Source organism: Rhynchophorus ferrugineus, unplaced genomic scaffold (genome assembly GCF_030347505.1).
Source record: "Rhynchophorus ferrugineus isolate W39M unplaced genomic scaffold, kcgeb_rfMv2 rfM4, whole genome shotgun sequence".
In the NCBI taxonomy this organism is placed as follows: domain Eukaryota; kingdom Metazoa; phylum Arthropoda; class Insecta; order Coleoptera; family Curculionidae; genus Rhynchophorus; species Rhynchophorus ferrugineus.
The window spans coordinates 28,875,438-28,896,981 of record NW_027472583.1 but is presented as its reverse complement, the minus strand read 5'-3'; the positions used below and the strand labels follow the sequence as shown (position 1 = coordinate 28,896,981).

The following is a 21,544-nucleotide window of genomic DNA, read 5'->3' as shown; positions in this document are numbered from 1 at the left end:
TGCTTGTATCTTTTCGATCAGTGCGCTATTGTATGGTACGTTGTCGATAACAACAACGAATGGTTCTCCCAAGATCTGTAAGATTTGATTTTAAGACTCTGTTCCATGAATAGAACCGTGCCTATTTACACCATGAAGAACAATATATCTGCAATGAATTTTTAAAAACATATTATGATTAACAAAACATAATCAAATATTATACTAATGTTTATCTTTTTCATCAACTTTTTTTACACACAGTCAGACATAAAGTCATAAATGTCTTTATGCTATTTTTATTATTATCTTGCTATGAGTGACCCAATGATTACATACATTGAAGTAACAAGTCTTCCTTGATTTTATTGTATGTTTTAAAAAATGTAATCTTCTAAAAGCAGTGCCTGGAAGTTTCATTAGATTTTTGTGGCTTATCTTTTCACCATTTTAAATCCTATGTTTCTTAACAATGTACAATAGGATCTTTTATATCCACCAAAGAGCTGCATATCTCCAGACTAAGAGTTCCCTCTGAAATAATTATATTAAATTATGTTCATATTGATAAAACTACTTACTGTTTTATACATTTCATAAATTTTATCACTGATAGAGCTAACATTTCGGTTAATTCAAGATTATATTGTTTATAATTTTTAGGATATTTTAGTTACAGTGCCTAATATATCAAACAGTATTGTATCTCTTCTTAACTAGAATAAAATGAGAAGGAATATTAGGTAATATTAAGGAAAACATCTATATGACGTGTGTTATTATGAATAGACTGTACATGGTGTATCGTCTCCTATATTATAAGAAGCTTTATTCGTATTATATGGGGCTGGTAAGGTGACTAGGACTATTTAGAAATTGGATGTTACAATAAGTGAAATATGCGGTGGAAAATAAAATATTAAATCTGACATATAGGTATAAATATCGAAAATTGGTTTCCCAAGTCTCTAAATTGGAGGATAGTAAACATCTGTCACGGGCACAGACAATCTGTCCGGTTTTCACGTTTCCATCCGATCCGATTCAAAACTAAATTAGTGCGAAAACTTAACTTTTCAATTAGCCGAATAACAGAAGGGAGAACGGCGCAAAAACGACGGGCCTATCCCGACAGACCGTACCGCTCAAACAAAACCGTAACTTGTCCAGTGGGGGCAGCGAGCGGCCGAAAAACATATCGGAGCGGCCCGGAACGACCCCGAAGGCCGAAATGCGATCGGAAAAGGGCCGAAGGTCAGCTAAGAAATGACACTTCGGCCGAAGATAGCCGGCGGGAGGTCGTGGGCGGCGGATTCGATTTCGATTTTGATGTGTGGCGGTCTCTGGCCCACGGTCCGAAATCAGCCGTTTACTAATTTATCGGTCATTGTTCGTGGGGCGATCGACGGGAACGTGATATTGTTGAAATAGAATGGTTGGCGACGATATGTTGCGGCCTTCCGCGGACCTTGTCCGGATTTAAACATCCCTAGTACAATTAAAACAATTACGGCCTACCATGCATGAGTAATCTTACTAAACCGCATTGCTCAAGAAGCTAGACAATTTCGACGATAATGTGGTTGCGGGCATCATTTATGTTCCATGTTCTTCTTCATTAAAGTTACATCGTTGATTGAAGCTTAGAAGGAGAGACGGGTTATTCCAGATTGGGTCAAAGTCATTGATTGTATAATTTCACATTCACATATCCATTTTGTTTTTAGATGCTAGAAAACATTTTCTATAAAAAGCAATGAGAAAACTGAAATGGAATAAAGCAGAACACGCCAGTTAAAAATAATGATAATAATTGACCATGAACAACAAAGAAAAGGCTCTTGTATAAAAAATGCATTTGGATGTTTCCCGGCTGAGGTATCTATAGATGAAGGAGATTAAATTACCGATTCCCTAAATTCCCCGCTTCAAGAGGAGATATTTCATAACGATGTTACTATTAAGGAAGTTGGATCTTGTTTTTTGTTGTTTTGTTTACCTTTGTTGTATCAATGAAAAAAGTACATGGATAACATCTAATAACCAGAATATAATAACCCGTGATAAAGTTCTACAAAACATCTAGCTTTTAGAAAGAGAGTGGAATCACTCTGATTACCAATCCCCCCCCCCTCCAACCCAAAAAAAAAAAATACGAGGCCTCCTTTAATATTCCTTGAGAAATATTTTTTAGACTTTTGTTTTTCCATAAAAATTGTCACTGACACTGCCATTAATACTTTTATCGTCATGGATTGATGTTTTGATATGTTTGAAAATTTGTTTTGTGAATAAATATGCTGAATTCTGATTAAAACTACCAACCACTCCCTTCAAGACACGATTAGAATATGTAATACACTAAACACTGACATTAATTTCTTGACACCAGCCGTTTAACATTTTATCGCTATTTACCACGTGTAGCCGGAATATAATTGTCGTTTCCTTTCTGAAAAAAAAAAAGATTTTCAAGAAAATGGAAAAATGTATTGACCATTTGATTCTATACATTTTGCAATTTTTTAGACATTATATAGATGCCATCCTAAAAATCTGTCTGCCCTTTGGTGGTTGTTTGGTTTGGTGATGGTCTGCTCTGTAAGCACGTGTCCCATTGATGCGAAAAGTTATATAGTCGGTGTGAAAATATATCTCCTCGGAGCGCTTTCGACGCTTCCTTGACAGAATTTGTTTTATAAGACATTTATGGCAAGTTTTTTGAGGGTTTATTTTGCTGTAAAATCACTTATCGTTCTGGACGTTTTTCGATCATTATTTAAATTGATCGTTTGTAGTTGGTAGCTAGCACTATTAACTGTTTCGCCAGGTTTCAACAGTTCGTAATACACCACGCCACATTAGTCCTACTAAAAACAGAGAATTATTTTACGACCAAAACGATTTGGCCTTGGATTTGGCCTTACACTTATGTTTTTTAGAATAAATCGACTTTTCATCACCCGTCACTACTCGATGCAGAAATTACTTTGGATCATACCTTTGCAGTAGCATTTCAGATACGATTTTTTAATTTTCCATTTGCCTGCTATTCAATTGATGTAGTACCGATTTTGCCGTCGTTTGGACTATCTCCATTGCTCCTAGTCGGTCGCTAATCGTTTCTTGGACCTTCTGGAAGTTTCTACCAATTGTTTATTTGGGTTGGGTTTCAACCACTAACTATTGCAGTTACGAATCTTCAAACTTTTTCTGTTCTTTTTCAGAACTTTCTTTGTTTTGTACATCGAAATTGTTACTTTTTATTTTTTAAAAACCACGCCTCACAAGTTATTGGCATGTTGAGAGCATACCTACAGTAATACTTACCAGCAAGCGATGACTTTCAGCGGTTTTTTTTTATTATGATTAAATAAGAAAAGTAATGCAAATGCACGTTTTCAGGCACGAAACGAAATTTTTAACGAGGTATAAACCTAGGACGGTGTTATTTTCGCAAAATATAGCATGTATAGCGTTGAAGTTAAGCTTAGCTATATTTGTTTAAAAAACCGGTAATGACTTTGCGGTATACCTGATATATTTCATATAAATGTAGATTATTTTGATGAGTAGATTGATTCGATAACGCGAAAATTAAGTGAAAAATAATGACATAAGTGTCAAATATGTTAAAAATATGGTAATTTCAAATCGTATTAAAGTAGCGGTTGAGTAAAGATCTACCACGAATAGAGTTGAAATATGTAGGATCTTATTTAGTGTAAATACACATTCTTACTTTGTAAATTAATTTTACGTATATGACTACGCGAGAACTATCTTTACTTGTATTGCAATTAGTACAACTATTACAATTATTAAAATTATTACTTTTATTATTAACGGAGTCAAGGAGAAGACGACCTGCGTTAGGTAGTCAAAGTTAGTCAAAAATGCGAAGACTTACCTCTTGGCCAACGATTGGAAAGATGATTAATTCCATTTTGATGGGGGATGTAATACCAGGAGTTGAGATAAAAGAACAAACGAGGCAAGTCATATTGGTATGTTGCGACCGAGAGTGACTAGAGAAGAAATGGATAAACTTAATTTAATGAGTTCGTGCACGTCAAGTACAAATAGTGAGCACGACATCATGAAATTGGGCGATTCTGCAGACACAATTATTTTTTCTGGCCTGAAACCAGGCGGTGGAATGCATGACGCATACCTGGTCGCGGAGACTTGCCCTGGAGTGACAAGTTGGACCGGGTTATGTGGGACTGCCTCTGGGTTTACCAATACACTAAACCGAAACAGACTCACAGTTGACCCCTGTGGATCGCTAGTGCTACTGTATTGAATTTGGGGATATGGAACCCGCTGATCGGGCAGCCGCTATTGGGCATGAGAACCTGGCGATTCTATTGATTCGCGAACTGGACACAGTCGTATGATGGCAAAAGTTATGATTGCAGCGACGGATGAGGTCGTTTCAGCCTGGAGAATGGGGGAGGTTAGCGGTGACGCGGTGCTAACTTCCAACAAGTCGACCAGCTCGCGAACAAGCGCGTTTTCAGAAGAACTTGAGCTGAGTTGTTGTTTGTGGAATGATTGAGATATGAAGTGCTTGATTTGTGGAGTGTCAGTTTCCCTATGAATTTGATTATTTCTGACAAACCATGGAGCGTGTAAGATTCTCCTAAGAATCTTATTTTGGAAAACTTGAAGCCGTTTCACCTGGCTGGGTGTAACAAACTTGAAGTAGACATTAGATCCGTAGATGAGTACGGACCGAATTAACATGTTGTAAAAAAAGCATTTGATGGAGATGGGATGTCCCGAAACTTTCTCGATTGCTTTCTAGATTTGGGAATGCCAACCGGAACGTCGGTCGAAGTGGAGACCTAGATACGTGACAGCCATGGACGAGTTGATGATTCGGAGCAATGTTTGAAGATGATCAAGCGTAATAAACCTGAGTTTTTGCATCGATATGTGACAATAGATAAAACATGGCTGCGCCATTTCACTGCGAATTCATATTACATAGCATTATTCGACCGTTTGAAGGATGAAATCGCCTGAAAATGGCCGCATTTGAAGAAAAAGAAACTGCTGCTTCACCAAGACAACGCACCCTGTCACAAATCAGTAAAAACAAGATGGCAAAAATTCATGAATTGGATTTCGAATTACTTCCCATCCACCGCATTCTCCAGATCTGGCTCCCAGCAATTATTTCCTGTTGTCAGATCTCAAAAGAATGCTCGCTGAGAAGAAATTTTTGTCGAATGAAGAGGTGATTGCCGAAACTGAGGCCACTTTTCAAGCAAAAGAGAAATCGTAATACAACAATGGTATCGAAAAGTTGTAGGGTCGCTCTAAGCAATGTTTCACCCTAAAAGGGAATTATTTTGAATAAAAAAACTAATTTTGGCAAAAAAAATGTGTTTTACTATGGTAGGCCGGGGACCCTTCAATTGATCTGTTACATTAATACTTTTTTCCAACTATATGTATCACCGATCAAAATACATGCAGGCTCCATATGTTTATGCTATAAAATATATATATCCGCTCTTGAAATATTTATGTCCTAAAATAAATTACTCTAATATACCAATATAAATCAAAATGATAAAATTATGTAAACTGTAGGTGCGTGCACGTATAGTACGTTAACATTCCCATGGCGGTTATTTAAAAGTCCCAATGGTTATGACATCCAGTGTCGTTGCTCGAACCGTACAATGATTCATTCAACCAATATCGTTCGTGACAATGGTTGCGAAAAAAATGTAATAGCATATATGAAAAATAATTTGAAAAAATATCCTCAGCGAAAATCAAGCAATTCGTAATGGTTTCGATACAAGTGGCGTCGTAATTATTGTAATTGAACGAAATATGTGATTTTTTTTCAGTTTGTGAAAGAGTTAATTTTTGTCCTTGTGTCAAATTTCTCATATAACCGGTCCTAAATTTAACCAGAGGCGTTCTTTTCCTGAAATACAATGCTTTATATATGTGTATAATAGGTTGTTAGATAAGAAAAACATAACGTAGTGAATTAAAATTTATTAGAAATTTACTTATATTTTATTAACCAATATAAATCTCCTAGTTCCAGTGATTTCTAACTTACACATTGATTATACAGTGCAGTATAATAGCTACTTATCTAGGAATACACATTGGCTCTTAGCCTCTAAAAAAGTAGTTAGCAGCCCATCAGGGTTTTTACCATTTAATACACTTCACTATACAAACAATTACATAAGATACAGACAGACAGGGTTTGATTCTTTTAAGTCTGCATCCTAGTTTAGTGTCATAAAAGAGTTGTAATATTTCGATGTTAAGATGGGAGTGGAGTCTTTCCTCATATCTTGTTATGAGTCGTTTAATTTACTCTATGACGGTTGGAACCCGAAGATTCTGGTGTAATCTTGGGGCAACCACAAAACTTTTCAGGATTTTATTCAAAAATACTTTTATTACGTCGGTATTAGTTCTAGCAGAATATCTCCAAGTTTAAATATTTTCTTGTATAGCAAATACTAAATTATAATATTAAATTAATTTACATTGACTTTTAAATAACCAATATTTTTTTGTATTTTAATTTGAGTTCAAATCTTATTTCTTTGATATGATATCCAAGTATTTTGCATCAAGATTTTTCTCAAGTTACTTAGCGCTGTTACTGTATGGGAAATAGTATTATTTATATTTATTGGTATATTATTAGTTTGATTGTAGGCTGATATGCACTGATTTACTTTCGTTTGCTTATCTGCGTCTCCATTTCTGTGTTCATTTTATTACGTTATTACTTACTTATTGCAGTTTTTTGGTTGCTTCTTCCCTATGGTCTCCAATACAAGCATCACAGTGTCATCAGCAACCTAATCATAGTAACATTTTCTATTTGTTCTTGTATTATACTACCTTGCGGTACACCTGCTTTTGTCACTTTAATTGTTGAGTAAGCTTCTTATTTTCTAACTCTAGAAATCCTGGCTGAGGCATAGGAATTTAAGAATTCCATGTGTAGCTTCGGTTGCATTTTACATGAGCCATTTACGTCAGACTTTATCGAAGGTTGGTGCTACGTCCAAAATAGAGTTGAAATTTTTTTCTCTTCGTAGACTTTTTCAATAATACTATTCCTGGAGCAGTAATCCTAGATATTCTAAAATTATTGACCTTTCACAATTTCGCCTTCAAGAAAACTAAATGCTTTTCAATGTATATGTTTTTGGGAGAATATTTGAAGGAACATTATACGAATAAGTCGGTTCATTGTCTTATAAACTATGTTTTCTAAATAAATAACCAATTCTTCATTCTCAAATTATTATATTTAGGTAATCCAAAAGTTTATAAATGCTACAGTAATAGTCAGTTTATTGTTTTATCTATATGTGTAAAATCTATCAATAAAACTCTATTTACGTTTCTAGAAAGTCATGCTTGTATACTTCTTAAGACCATTTCTAGAATCTTAGGTACACTTTGCTAAGATTAACTAACAATTTCCAGTATTTAATTTAAAATAGTCCATTAGCTCAAGCTATTTGTTCCATATTTGGTGACTTAATGACATTACAATGTGACTAATGTGTAACATTAGTATAGAAATTTTAGTCTCTATTTGTAGTATATATCTAATAAATATTTATATATATATATATATATATATATATATATATATATATATATATAATATGTATATGTCAAACATCGATCATAATTTACAGAATCATAATAATAAGAACAAATAATTGGTAACATTTAGAGCCATTTTCAGAAGAATATTTCAAACTAGAACATCGTAAGATTTACCGCGCATGTAAATATTAAAGAAATCTATGTAGGCATATAAACATCATTATTATTAGGTTATTATCTCACTAAGTTATCTTCTTAATGTTGTGTATCTTCAAAAATTAGGTTCAAAACGCTGAATTATTGAATAGATATTGATAAAATTGATTTTTTGTGGTTTGTTTCTGTTAATTTCAGAGAGATCTAATTAGAACTAAATCAACGGTTTGAAAGTATCATGATATATTCATGATATATTTAAGTTTAGATCAATATTTATTTGATGATGTTAATATTTAATGTATGTTCCTTACACAACGTTGTACTCCATAACCCCGTACGTAAGTCCTATTTTTTATATTTTTATGGTAGTAAATATCCTAATCTGCGCCTATGTCAACGACATGGCCGAAAGGGGACAAACCAAAGCCAAGGCTTCCATCCGACTGAATTCTGACCCGCGCGAAAGGAGATACGCTCGTGATTCCAAAACAATGACGAGAATGACCGATCCTGATTTGGTTTTCAGCGTGTGCTCATTCAATTTATTTATGTTTTCTTTTTTCAATTTCGTTTTCGGGCCCTGTCACCAGTTGAACTCGCCGCTTTGGTCATTTCCCTGTTGGGTTTCAGCCGGGGTGGTACCTGTGGATGGTATTGGTCGGTCCGTTCGGTTTCTGGTTCAGTTTTGAAGGGGTCTTCCAACAAGTCTGGCCATGTTAGCTCTTAGGGCAAGTATTTCATTCATATATATTTTTTAAAATTACTATATCAACACCTTCTCACCTATTTGTTAAAGTTATATTTGAAATCAAATTTTCAATCGACTCGGCAATATTATTTCGGATTTATACATTTATTTCGCTGTTGTGCATATGCACAATCGTTAAAATTGTATTTTGTTTTAATTTCTGGTTCAGTTTTTAACTGGCCCTTCAACAATATGGATATGATAGGTCTTCGGGCAAGTGTTGAACTCGTATTCCCTATTAATTATTTTGACCACACTAGACTAATTTATTTATTAGATACATTTTTGAACTGAAATTCTCATTCGGTTCAACTCAAATATATTGTTTTGGCATGAAAATTATTTTAGTTGTCAAATTCTGGATCGTTTATTGTTCATTGTTTCAACATTTGAAGATTTTAAAGAATGAAGATATTGGTATAATAAATATAATTATATGTTAAGGATTGTGAATACATTTTTTTTATAAATTCGAAATTTTATTTGGAGAAATGTGTTTATTGCTTAATATTATTAATTGTTTTACAAACGTAACATAACTCTGTTGATATATCTATATCTCTTGTGACACACATCAATTTTATTCGTTTTATGTAGATACGTGAAAGGTAATTTGTGAATGAAAAGTAGAATCTAAAGATGGAAGTTAGCCAGATTTTATGACATCGATAGACGATTAAGATATCAGCTTTATATATATATATATATATATATATATATATATATATATATATCAGATATATAAATTCAACCAACATACATCCTGGGTATCCCAGTAAAATGTTTAGATTACCACAGATTCTTCAAAATGTTACTCGTGTTTTAAACTTAATTGATTGTATTTCATTTTGCAATGTTGATCTTAGGAATTTAATTTTAAATGCTTCAGCCGGTACGAGTTTTCAATAAACTTTAAACATGGGCAACCATGTTTAAAATTATATGTATATATATATACATATATATATATATATATATATATATATATATATATATATATATATATATATATTTATATATATAATAATAAATAATTTTATTTTCCAGAGTACTATCTTCATTATTGTAACGATACACCTAGTGCAATGCACGAGTCTGAAAGATGTCTTCACCGATTCGAGCAAGAACATCGAATTATCCATAGTTCGAATACCTCGGAAGGCGGACGACACGCAAGTGGTAGCCGAGAAACTGGAAATACCTTTGGAGAACGTTGGGCAGGATTCCTCCATTGTGAGGAAAGCTCGAGATAGTAAATATTTCTCGGATAGGTACGGATCTGGCACGAAAGCCAGTACACGTTCGTTGAAACCTGAAGATAACGCTGAAGATGGACGCAGTATAAAAGGAAACGGATCATTAGAGAAGAGGTGCAGTACCTGTGATACTGGATATTTAAAATCAACATCGTTCGGCACAGATAGGTGGAGAGACAGGTAATGAATTAGAAGATTCACACATAAGTAGTTTTAGATTTGGCATAGATAAGGTTATCATAGAGGTATAGGATAAAGTGTTTAGATGTCCTTTTCTATTTATTTTCTAGATTTGACAGGTATGACAGAGACCCATATTCCAGTAGCAGATTCCGTTACGATCCATACGATAAATATGACAGATATGATAGGTACGACAGGGATAGATATTATGATGGATATGATGATTATGACAAAGATTTCTACAGGTACTTAACGTAGTTTATTCCGCAATCTTAGCTTAATTTTTTTTAAAACATTTCCAGGGATTCCCGTGGTAGAAATCGATACTCTTCATACTATGAGCCGCGCGACAGGTACTCTGACAGAGGAATAGGATATGATAACAGAGGGTACGATTATAGGGATTATAGAAATAGTTTCAGCCCTTATTATAGGGACAGGTATAGTATCATAACTTTGTATAATATCATATGATATTATAAGCAGTTTTGAAAACGTTAAGCGTCAGCTAATATTTTATTTATTACAAAAATTTTAAGTATTATATTAAATCAAACAAATGGTATATGAAAGGTATATAAAAATATAATAATAACAGTTCATCTCGATTATAACGATAATAAAGGAAACAATTACGTTTTGGCTTTACGAAGATATTGAAATAATAAATGCCAACCTGTAATATGTCAGATCATTGCCGAAATTAATTACTCATTGGTATTTTTAAAAATTGGGTAACATGTCGTTCAGTTTACTGTGTGTAATATCAGGTGCAAATAGATATCCTTAGATGTAGGAATTTTGCCTACGTTGCGATCTTCTTCATTATATATATTTTCTAATCCGCAATTTATGTTCTGTTTGTCGCTGTAATCAGTTGATATATTTTATCCAGTTCATCATCAGAATCACTGTCAGTTATTGGCATAGTTGAAGAGTTATAGATGCAAGAGAATTTAATTGTATCTAGTTGCAATGCAACGGTTTTGAATACAAAGTTGTACTAAAATATTTCGATAAATTTCTTTCAGCATTTTAATTATCCCTTGATCAATAGTTTGAATCGTTGATGTGGTGATTGGTTGATGATCCTGTTTTTTTCTAAAACTAATTATTAACTGATAGTCTCATTTGCCTAAAACACTTTTGAAGTCAGCCAGGCATTTCGGTTTGGCCTATTATCGACCAGCATTCTTCTTGTTATGCTACAGAGTGCCTTTTTTGTTAATTATGATTTATCGGGACTAGACCTACTCCTTAATCAAGAAGTCACTTGGTTTTATCTAGTCAGATTACTGTCTTGACTGATTTGATTATTCCATTTTGGATTCTTCAAACATAAAAACTTATAGTACAACCATGCCACGGTAGAATTCAAATCCGTGTCTATCATAGCAATAAGAAGACCATTACAGTTACCAAGCCTAGACTGCAACATTTTTAAATATTCGACGCCTTATCTAATTATATTTTATCTCCTTTAAATCTTTATATTTTTTGATGGTGACATTGATGGTTTTATTTCTAACAATTTCTAATAAAAAATAATCCTTTTACTTGAATTAATTTCGTCGAGATCGACAGCTGGCAAATATACTATAAAACTAATACCATTGTTGATCCAACATCCGCATCACAACCGTCACCCTTTTTGTGTATTTTCTTAGCACTATGTTGAATTATTATGCTAGATCTGATTATAACCTATCACTGAATATGCTTATATATTTTGTTTTAGTATTTTAACATAAATAATTTATATTTTATAATTTTATTTATTTTAAATTTTATATAATTACGAATCGATCAATTTTTTTCGTACGTTGATAAGATGTGAAGCGTTGTTCAGACAGGTCATGACTTATTATCGGAACAAGTATTAGAAGGACCAATGTTTGAAGAATACGGTGGGTGGGTTAGTACTTCCCATTGTAATGTTTCCAAATATGTTTTTACCGGGTTTGCTACAAGTGATAGGGCATTGTCATGCTAAAGAACAGAATTATCTCTCCTCGTGTTTGGATCGTCTTTCGTGAGCCCTCGGCTCAAATGTATCAATTATAGTCACTAGCAATCCCCATTGATGGTTTTATTGAGTAATGCCTTTTGTGATTTTCCAAAATGCTCTTTGTCTTCAGTGTCAAAATCATCACACTTAATATCGAAATCAGTATTCATATGTTTAAATCGATGGAGAAATGTTATTAAGTTTAAAGACAGCATTCGATGACCTTTAGCAGCGTTTTTCTTCAATTGAAGTCAGAACTTCCGCAAATACAATTTACTCGATACACATTCAGACATTTTGAACACAATGAAAAATTTGTTTGTTCACACTTCGATGAAATGACGCATACTGAAAAGTGAAGTCTATCAGTGAAGCTTCAACATGAAGTTAGATACGAGTGCAATCGATATGATCTATTGTAAATCCCTTCAAATTAATATATAGGTCCATAATTATTATTTTATTATACATTTTAACCTTCAATGCTTTATTTGGAAGAAAATTTCGTGTCCTTAATCGCTAAACAATTAAGTTTACGTTCGTCTATTACTGTTTAATTGTAAATATTATATGTACAATATTTATGTGTCTTTGATGAGATTAAAATTAAAGAGCTCTATTGTGCTCAACAAAAAAGGCTAGTCTATCAAGTATCGCAATTTCCCAATATAACTCAGTGTTAATATCCTGTTTTTGATGTTAAAATTGCCATACCGCATTTTGATTAAATTTTATTTCTATTTAAAAAGTACATGACACATATTACAACTAGTTATGGACCAACAGTAGTGCACTTCACGTAAGTTTAAAATACGCCGTAGCTTCCATAAATATACTCATTCAAAGGTTTATTGTCTCTTCAATCTCCGGGTAGCTCCACTGTTACTGAGCAGTACTTCGGCGTTTTTCTGTTTACACAATCTCACTTAGTTTTTTTGCATATCGATGATTGCTAACAGTTAGTTCGCTCAGGTTTTTGTGCTGCTAAGAAGCTCTTTGTTTTGATAAATTTGGGTCATACTGATATATGATTTCTTTATGCAACCCTGTAGATACACCCTGTAGGTCTACAATACAGGTGTTTTATATTACTTTACTCTTAATTTACTCTTAATTTGCTTATATATTAACAATTCGGGTTCTGATCCAAAGAATGACAACAATTTTTTCAGGTTCATACAAAATTCTATTCGTTTTACTTCTTAACATGTTCTTTGCATTTCAGTTTTCCAACTAGTATTTGACTAAGTTTTCTCAATGGCACTCTTAACAAGATGTACCTGATAAATTGTTGAGTGTTTATTTCTAAATCCAAATTGGTGAGCAGGGATGAGTTGCTCTTCTTCATTAATTGGTTTGAGTGGTTTTAAGATCAATTTTTCGTACAATTTGGATATGATTGGTATCAGTGTTATTGGTCGATATAATATTTTATTGCTAGAAAAAATTTCCTTAATATTTCATCGCATAGACATATTGCAATTGCCGTGTAGCGTTGAATACATAGTAAAGTTTTATTGTTCCTTACCTTGGCTACTGTTAAAGTACTTAGCCACTTATTGGATGATACTCTTATCATTTTAGTTGGCAATTTTCTTTAGAGTTATTGGTTTTATAACTCTATATTTATTTCTGTTTGGATTGCCGTGAGTGTATTGAACAACAACTGGGGTACGACATTTTTATTTATTCATTAGGTCTTAGATTTAGATATGTCTTGGATAACTTCGTAAATCCATTTGATTTTGAAGTCATCGTGTAGCTCTTCGTTGACTTCGTAGAGATAAGTATTGATAATTATTGAAGAACATTCTTTTTGTAGCGTTAGATACTGGTTGGCTTGATGTTTTAGTGCAACTACTTCTTTGCATCACAGGGTCCAAATTTACTTTATGATTGACTGATAAATCAATCTCTTTGATTTAGTGTCAAGTTTTTCTTACCTATCAAGCTAACCAGTTGCTTGATCTTGAGTCTGTTTGCTCTGTTTTTGTCATTTCGCTGCAACGCAAAATTGACATAGACAGATTTGGGGCTATGGAGCTATTAAGCTTTATTTCCCAGTCTCTGGTCCACTTGTAAATTCTGTTGATTACCACTCCTACTTTCGATATAAAATGACATGAAAATATATAATTATTTTATGAAAAATTTGTGTGAAACCTGTGCGGTACGATAAAATACCAAGATTAATTAAACCATAATTTGAGAGATGTATCCTTGATGACACATTTGGTGTGGCAAAAATAAATAATAAGTCGTAATAAAAACGATTGGTCTCAACTGGAAGACACCCAAATATATTTATTACTATTTTATTTGATGTGTTATTTAACAATTCTATATATTTTTACACAGTATATATAATAAAGATCCATTTACGTAGAATATGTGAATATTCATCATGATATGCTGTGTCTATATATTATAACGTCATATTGTTTAGATTTTAATGTACGTTATTATTATAGGTATGATGGATATTACAGTCCATCAGAAGATTACTACGTACGTGGCTATGACAGTTTGAGTAGGGGCTACTACACCAGGCCAGATTATGGAAATGGTTATTCCGGGGGATACGCTAGGGGATACAGTTATGGCGGAGACAGAAATAGGTAAGTTTAATAAACAGTTTGGAGCTATTTAATGTCTCTCGCTGCGACTAATGTACCGACACCGATTAACTAGTCGGTTTAAAAATAGTTTTATCGTATTTTCTGGGTCACAGAGTCCGGAAAATATTTATCCATTGCCAGTTGAACTTAGTTAACGTTGGATTTTCGTTGATTTTTCATACAACGCACACGCAACTCGTTTTTATCCCTTGCTGCATTGTTCTTTGCCACTTTCCGGCCTGTAACAGATTGTGTTCATTATTTCGTGATATGCTGAATAATTTTATATTCTACGCTTTGATTAATTAACTGCGTGCTATTAAATCCCTTTCGATTTTTTGTTATTGTTGTTGTGATACCCTTTCTTTGTTGCGACTGACACAATTTAAACAATATTTTTGTTTTATTTTTTGTTTAGGCTGGAAGAGATATTAAAAATGATCAACGCTTTGAATGTATAAACGTTTAAATAGTACCAATTACCTCTTGTTGCTTTCCTTCTTCTTCTTTAATCCTGCTTATCAGACGCATTTGGCATTGTTCGAGGACGAGCTTGATAAAATCGTTAATCCTCTAGGATGGTTTCTAACTTGGTTAGTTGGTACTTAGTAAAAGGGAAACATTTTAAAAGGTTATAACTAGTATTGAAATATTGAAAAAAGTATTGAAACAAGTATTGCTCCTCATTATTTACTCTACATCGAAATCCTCTGCATATCCCGTATAAACGTTGTCAACTTATTCTAGATAATTATGTAATTATAGATAAGTATTTCATAGAGACTGCAGAATTTAGTAAAAGAACATAACATTTGCTACATTGTTAATAACTATTGCTTGAACATTTATTGTTGAGTAGCGATTTTTAATGGTTGAGTATTTAAAATTAATATTTCATTTTTATTTGGTATTTTTGAAGAAACTAAATTTAAAAATATAGTGGTCTATGAAGAAATGTATTCCTGAAAATATGTTTTCAGTTTTACAATTCAAAATTAACTAAAAAGGATTAAATTTTTTGAAAAGTAATGTGATTTGCCAATCATGCACGAATATGCTTAAGAAGTTTCCTAAAGGTGTTTTTTCAAAATATTCAACTCCTTATAATTAATTACCTCAATTGTCAATTACGCTGTCGTAATTACGGCGTACATATTGCTTGTTAATTTTTCTGGATAATTCAGATGTTTTGTTCCGGTTTGTACTAAAAGGCTGTAAAATTTTTTGAATAGATTATTTGTACAAAAACTCAATTCTTCCTTTTTGCAAAGCCATTATATACACTATTAAATTATGTCATGGAGGATTGTCATCTCTTTATTTTTTAATATGATCGATGATATTATTTTTTAATTAAGATTTATCAATAAATATTAATAAGTTGAAAAAATGTTTTTTGTAAAAGTAATTTCTAAGAATATATTAGTTAATATAATTCCCTAAAAATTAAGGGAACTTAACCAACGTTTAACCTGTTATTATAATAAATTCACTCTCTAAATTATTGTTTTAAATTATTTATGGGCAAAAGCTATTAAGCGATACTAATGTCAAAAAAATTTAATCACTTAGGTCGTCCTCTGTTTTTTTTTATTTCTTTCACAGATTCCTCTTAATCTGTTTGATCTTGTAGTCTGATTTTCTTATATCTATAAATTTATATACAATCCAAGCAGGCCACGCGGACAATACTTTTCGCCTGGACAATCGACTGTGTCGAATATAATGTTTCCTTCAGGAGATTTTCCTCAATGGGCGACACATGATTCTTGGTTCTCTCCGATATGCCAAACTACGAAGGGGATACGGAATTCACTAAGTGAAGGGGACTAACGGGAGGACAAAAGGAGATATGCAAATGAAACATTACTATTTATATATTAAATCATATGTCACAATATTTACAATCCTATCCCTACATGAATTTGTTGGCAATTTTCTTTAGAGTTATTGGTTTTATAACTCTATATTTATTTCTGTTTGGATTACCGTGAGTGTATTGAACAACAACTGGGGTACGACATTTTTATTTATTCATTCGGTCTTACATTTAGATATGTCTTGGATAACTTCGTAAATCCATTTGATTTTGAAGTCATCGTGTAGCTCTTCGTGGACTTCGTAGAGATAAGTATTGATAATTATTGAAGAACATTCTTTTTGTAGCGTTGGATTACTCGTTGGCTTGATGTTTTAATGCAAGTACTTCTTTGCACCACAGGGTCCAAATTGACTTTATGATTGACTGATAAATCATTTTACAGTTCAAAATTAACTAAAAAGGATTAGATTTTTTAAAAGTAATGTGATTTTCCAATCATGCACGAATATCCTTAAGAAGTTTCCTAAAGGTGTTTTTTCAAAATATTCAACTCCTTATAATTAATTACCTCAATTGTCAATTACGCTGTCATAATTACGGCGTACATATTGCTTGTTAATTTTTCTGGATCATTCAGTTGTTTTGTTCCCGTTTGTACATAAAGGCTGTATAATTTTTTGAATAGATTATTTGTACAAAAACTCAATTCTTCCTTTTTGCAAAGCCATTATATACACTATTAAATTATGTCATGGAGGATTGTCATCTCCTTATTTTTTAATATGATCCATGATATTATTTTTTAATTAAGATTTATCAATAAATATTAATAAGTTGAAAAAGTGTTTATATGTCAAATATTATAATAAATTTACTCTCTAAATTATTGTTTTAAATTATTTATGGGCAAAAGTTATTAAGCGATACTAATGTCAAAAAAATTTAATCACTTAGGTCGTCCTCTGTTTTTTTATTTCTTTCACAGATTCCTCTTAATCTGTTTGATCTTGTAGCCTGCTTTTCTTAAAACTATAAATTTATATACAACCCAAGCAGGCCACGCGGACGATACTTTTCGCCTGGACAATCGACTGTGTCGAATGTAATGTTTCCTTCAGGAGATTTTGCTCAAAGAATAATATAGATATATTGTTCGGAGAGTCTTTTAGAAACTACTTCTTGTAATTATTATATTTTAATAAAAGGGCATCATGCTCGGCAACATTGTGAAATCCATCAAAAATATATTACAATTACTTTTCGAAGGAATAACGTATCTCAGCGGACGAGATCATTATAATTCTCATTTGCTCTGATCATTATTTAAAAAGAGGAAAAGCGTAGTCGTTTGCGGAACCTTTCTGTTATCACTCCTTAATTTCGTTTCATTTCCTCTTCATTGAATTTACTTGTGAAATTCAACGAAATCAATCAAATCTAGACTAAATAGATCGTATCTAATTCTTGCGACACGTTGATTAAAAAGTTCAACGAAGTTTAATAGAAAAATTCTCCGAACGTTTACGGATATTAAAAGCTCCGCCGGAAACCCAACGCGCGAAACTTTTCGTATTCTTCCCATTAATATTTGAAAAGTTCGAAAATTGTCCTCACCGTTTTTGCCGGTGTGTTTTTTTTTAGTTTTTGTGTAATTTTCTGAAAAGGAAAGCAATTTCCAGTTGTGTATGAATCAGACAAATGTTGTATATATCTTTGTATATTTTAACTTTTGTTATTTACTAAAATATTATCAGGTGTTTCAAAGGGTTTGGGGAAATATAACGAAATAATATTTAAAACATTACGAGACACTAATTTATTATTTACTATCTTTCAGTTTTCTGGCTTTAAAAACTTTTCACTATTTTAAAATAATGTTTTGAGGTTCAAAAAAGGCAGAAGAAAAAGGGATCTTAATCGGATGAATAAGCTGGATTTAAAAATATTTTCGAAAACTGATTAAACACTTACGGGCAAATGCGTCGATTCACTGTATTTAATGACAATTTTGTATGTTGGCAGATGCAACATTTTATTGGTTTATTTTCTATAAACCTAGTTATTTTTATAGGTACTAATTTACTTTGTTCTTTCTGCATACTAATTTACTATTTACTATTACTTTCTATAACTAGATATAAAGAGAAATTAACTAAAACTTTAACTTGTGCTTAGCAGTTTTAAAAATCCATCAGTTATAATAAATATTATTTTACTTATTAAATTTAATAACTTATGAGCAAATTGGTCTTTGGTATAATAAGTGGAAAACATTATTTATGAATACATGTTTGCGCATTTGTTTTCCAAAGTACTTTTTATTATTAGGCTCTAGTTTCTAGTTATTCATACGAGTGGGAAGAATGTTTTCGACTATATGTATAAAAATTAAATTGATCCTCGGCAATTGTTTCCATTTAGGTTTTCAATAGTTAATTAAAGTTATGTTATAAAATTACGTTCTTGAATTTTCGCTCGATATCCAAATTTTGCAAGAAGTTTTTCTGTGAATTAAATTTGAACTTTGCTGGTGCACATACATTTTTGTCGAATTTTTTCATATTCATGAATATCGTTATGCAGCATAACCCAAAACATATAATCTAAAATTCTGAGAAATAGTTGTCAAAGTAATTTTTATTTTATTTTATTTTGTAAGTATTATGATAAATCTTAAGCTGTCGCTTGAAGGGTATTAACAAATTCACTCCTGTTGCCGTTGCAGAATTTCTAATATTTTTATGGGAACTTCGTTTTTAACACGGTCTTAGAGTTAACATGCAGAATTCTTTAAATTTATTGAATCGCACTGTCTACTAGTGTCTACTACTGTATTGAGTTATTACTCTGGAGACTCAACTGGTGACGTTAAACAATCAATGGTTTGATTTGTGGAGTACCAATATGTAATCATTAAAATAAATTATAGTATTGGGATGATGATAGCAATGATAAAAACATTGTTTTTATCTAAATGAAATCCGTTTAATAATAAAGAATTTTCTTCCATATTTAAGCCCATATTCTTTATTTATAATTATTTGATTAAGTCTCCTGGTACCAACCAAAAAAAATTAATTAGGGTAATATACGTCTGTATATTAAAACATCGAAATAATGAAAAATATGCATGAGTTATGCAGTTTATTAAATTAACTCTTGACTCATCAAAACTTACGGCTCTAAAGTAAATAACTAAAATCGTTGATTAAAAGTTAAAACTTTAAAATTTTAAATTTATAACAGAATGCCATAGAGTTATATATTTAATAGTTTGAATTATTAAACAAACTACAGTGAAAATTTATAATTTCTACTTACGTGTTCCATCTATATAATTTATGAGTTAGTTTCATATTTCATTCAGTAAATTTATTTCAAGCTGTTCTCTATGGCTTTCCTAAATTTACTGATTTCTACTTTGCCTTGTGTCCTACATGCCAACTAAAAATTCACCAATAAATGGGGAATTTTAAGAAATCATTTTATATAATTGTTAATATTATTTTCAATAGTCAATTTAATTCTCGATAAATAAATTAGCAGAAAACACTTTAAAACTTTTTCAATTACCTCTAGGACAATTATACAGTGTATCTCCAGAACCATATCAATTACTATAAGTTCTAAAGCAAGAAAAATTTTTCTCAACTGTTCTGTCTTCACCAGATATCAAATTAATTGAAATTCATAAAATGAAAATGAATTAATTAATGTTTATATTATGAATGTGAAAATGTTGCTTGCGAAAATCTAAATACCTAATAGTAAAGAAACAAGATAGAGGATTTTGATTATACTCGAATTTTGTTAATCTATATTAGGATGAAATTTTTCACATGTGTCGAGTTTTTCTTTCACAGCTGTGTATACCGTCCGACAAAGCGGACACATTAATTTGTTTTGTCTGCAAAATATGTAAAATATAACTTTAGGTGATCATATTATTCTTAATCGTTTTTTTTTTGTTCGTCCAAACTTGTCATAAGTTCTTAATACTTCTAACAGTATGGGGATACCAAAAGTAATACAGAATGTTAAACAATACAATTTAGAATAAAATTAAATTAATTAACACATGTTAGTGGTCGATTTATGTAGAACAGAAACAGCAAATAATAATATACTGTGTAAGAGGTGCAGCGCGTCGGCCAAGTCCAATGAAAATAGAGCATAAACTAAAATCGTTAATATAACTAGAAAATTGAAAAGTCCCCGGCATGGCACATAGATGGCGCTACTAGAATTAAATCCATATGGATTTTGGTTAGCCATAACCCTCAAAAGACGCGTGTATAAATTTGACAGCTGTCGGATCATTAGTTTGTAAATTATAGCATTTTGAGTGAAGCAACTTTTGTTATTGTGAACAAAATGGATAAAAAGAATTTCGCGTGTTGATAAAATATTGCTTTTTGAAGGAAAAACATATAGTTGAAGCAAAAACTTGGCTTAATTTCGAGTTTCCGGATACTGCCCTAGGAAAATCAACCATCAAGGATTGGAATGCTAAGTTTAGACGTGGCGAAATAAGCACCAAAGACGGTGAACGCAGTGGACGCAAAAGAGGTTGTTACCGAAGAAAACATTTAAAAAATCCACAAAATCATTTTGAATGACCGTAAATTGAAATTGAATCAAATAGCAGACACTCTAAAGATATCAACTGAATGTGGACATCATATCATTCACGAATATTTGAGTATAAGAAACCTCTGTGCAAAGTGGGCGCCGCGCGAGCTCACTTTTGACCAAAAACAACGAGGAGTTGATGATTCGGAGCAGTGTTTGAAGATGATCAAGCGTTATAAACCCGAGTTTTTACGTCCATATGTAAGAATGCATGAAACAAGGCTCTATTAGTTTACTCCGAAGACCAAGCGACAGTCATCTGGGTGGACTGCACACAATGAACCCGCTCCTAAGCGTGGGAAATCGTAACAGTCGGTTGGCAAGGTTATGGCGTCCGTATTTTAGGACACGCATGGAATAATTTTCATTGACTACCTTGAAAAAGGAAGGACCATCAATAGCGATTATTACATAGCGTAATTGGGCATTTGAAGAAAAAGAAAGTGCTGCTTCACCAAGACAAAGGACCGTGTCACGATCGCCAGTCAGTGAAAACGATGGCAAAAATCCATTCGAATT

The 21,544-nt window shown here is 32.2% G+C and overlaps 1 protein-coding gene across 2 annotated transcripts in view; it reads left to right on the top strand.

Moving 5' to 3' along the window:
- Nucleotides 1-8,347: 8,347 nt before the first annotated feature.
- Nucleotides 8,348-21,544, top strand: part of LOC143195461 (uncharacterized) — a 64,845-nt gene continuing 51,648 nt past the window's right edge. Inside the window, exons 1-5 of one of the 2 annotated variants that reach the window (XM_076402579.1) lie at nt 8,348-8,486; nt 9,554-9,942; nt 10,053-10,190; nt 10,248-10,334; nt 14,425-14,571. In XM_076402579.1, the coding sequence (XP_076258694.1) occupies nt 8,472-8,486; nt 9,554-9,942; nt 10,053-10,190; nt 10,248-10,334; nt 14,425-14,571 (776 nt within the window). In that variant the 5' untranslated portion in view covers nt 8,348-8,471. Of the gene's footprint in view, nt 8,487-9,553; nt 9,943-10,052; nt 10,191-10,247; nt 10,386-14,424; nt 14,572-21,544 lie in introns of both variants that reach the window. The other variant, XM_076402578.1, reaches the window with a different exon arrangement.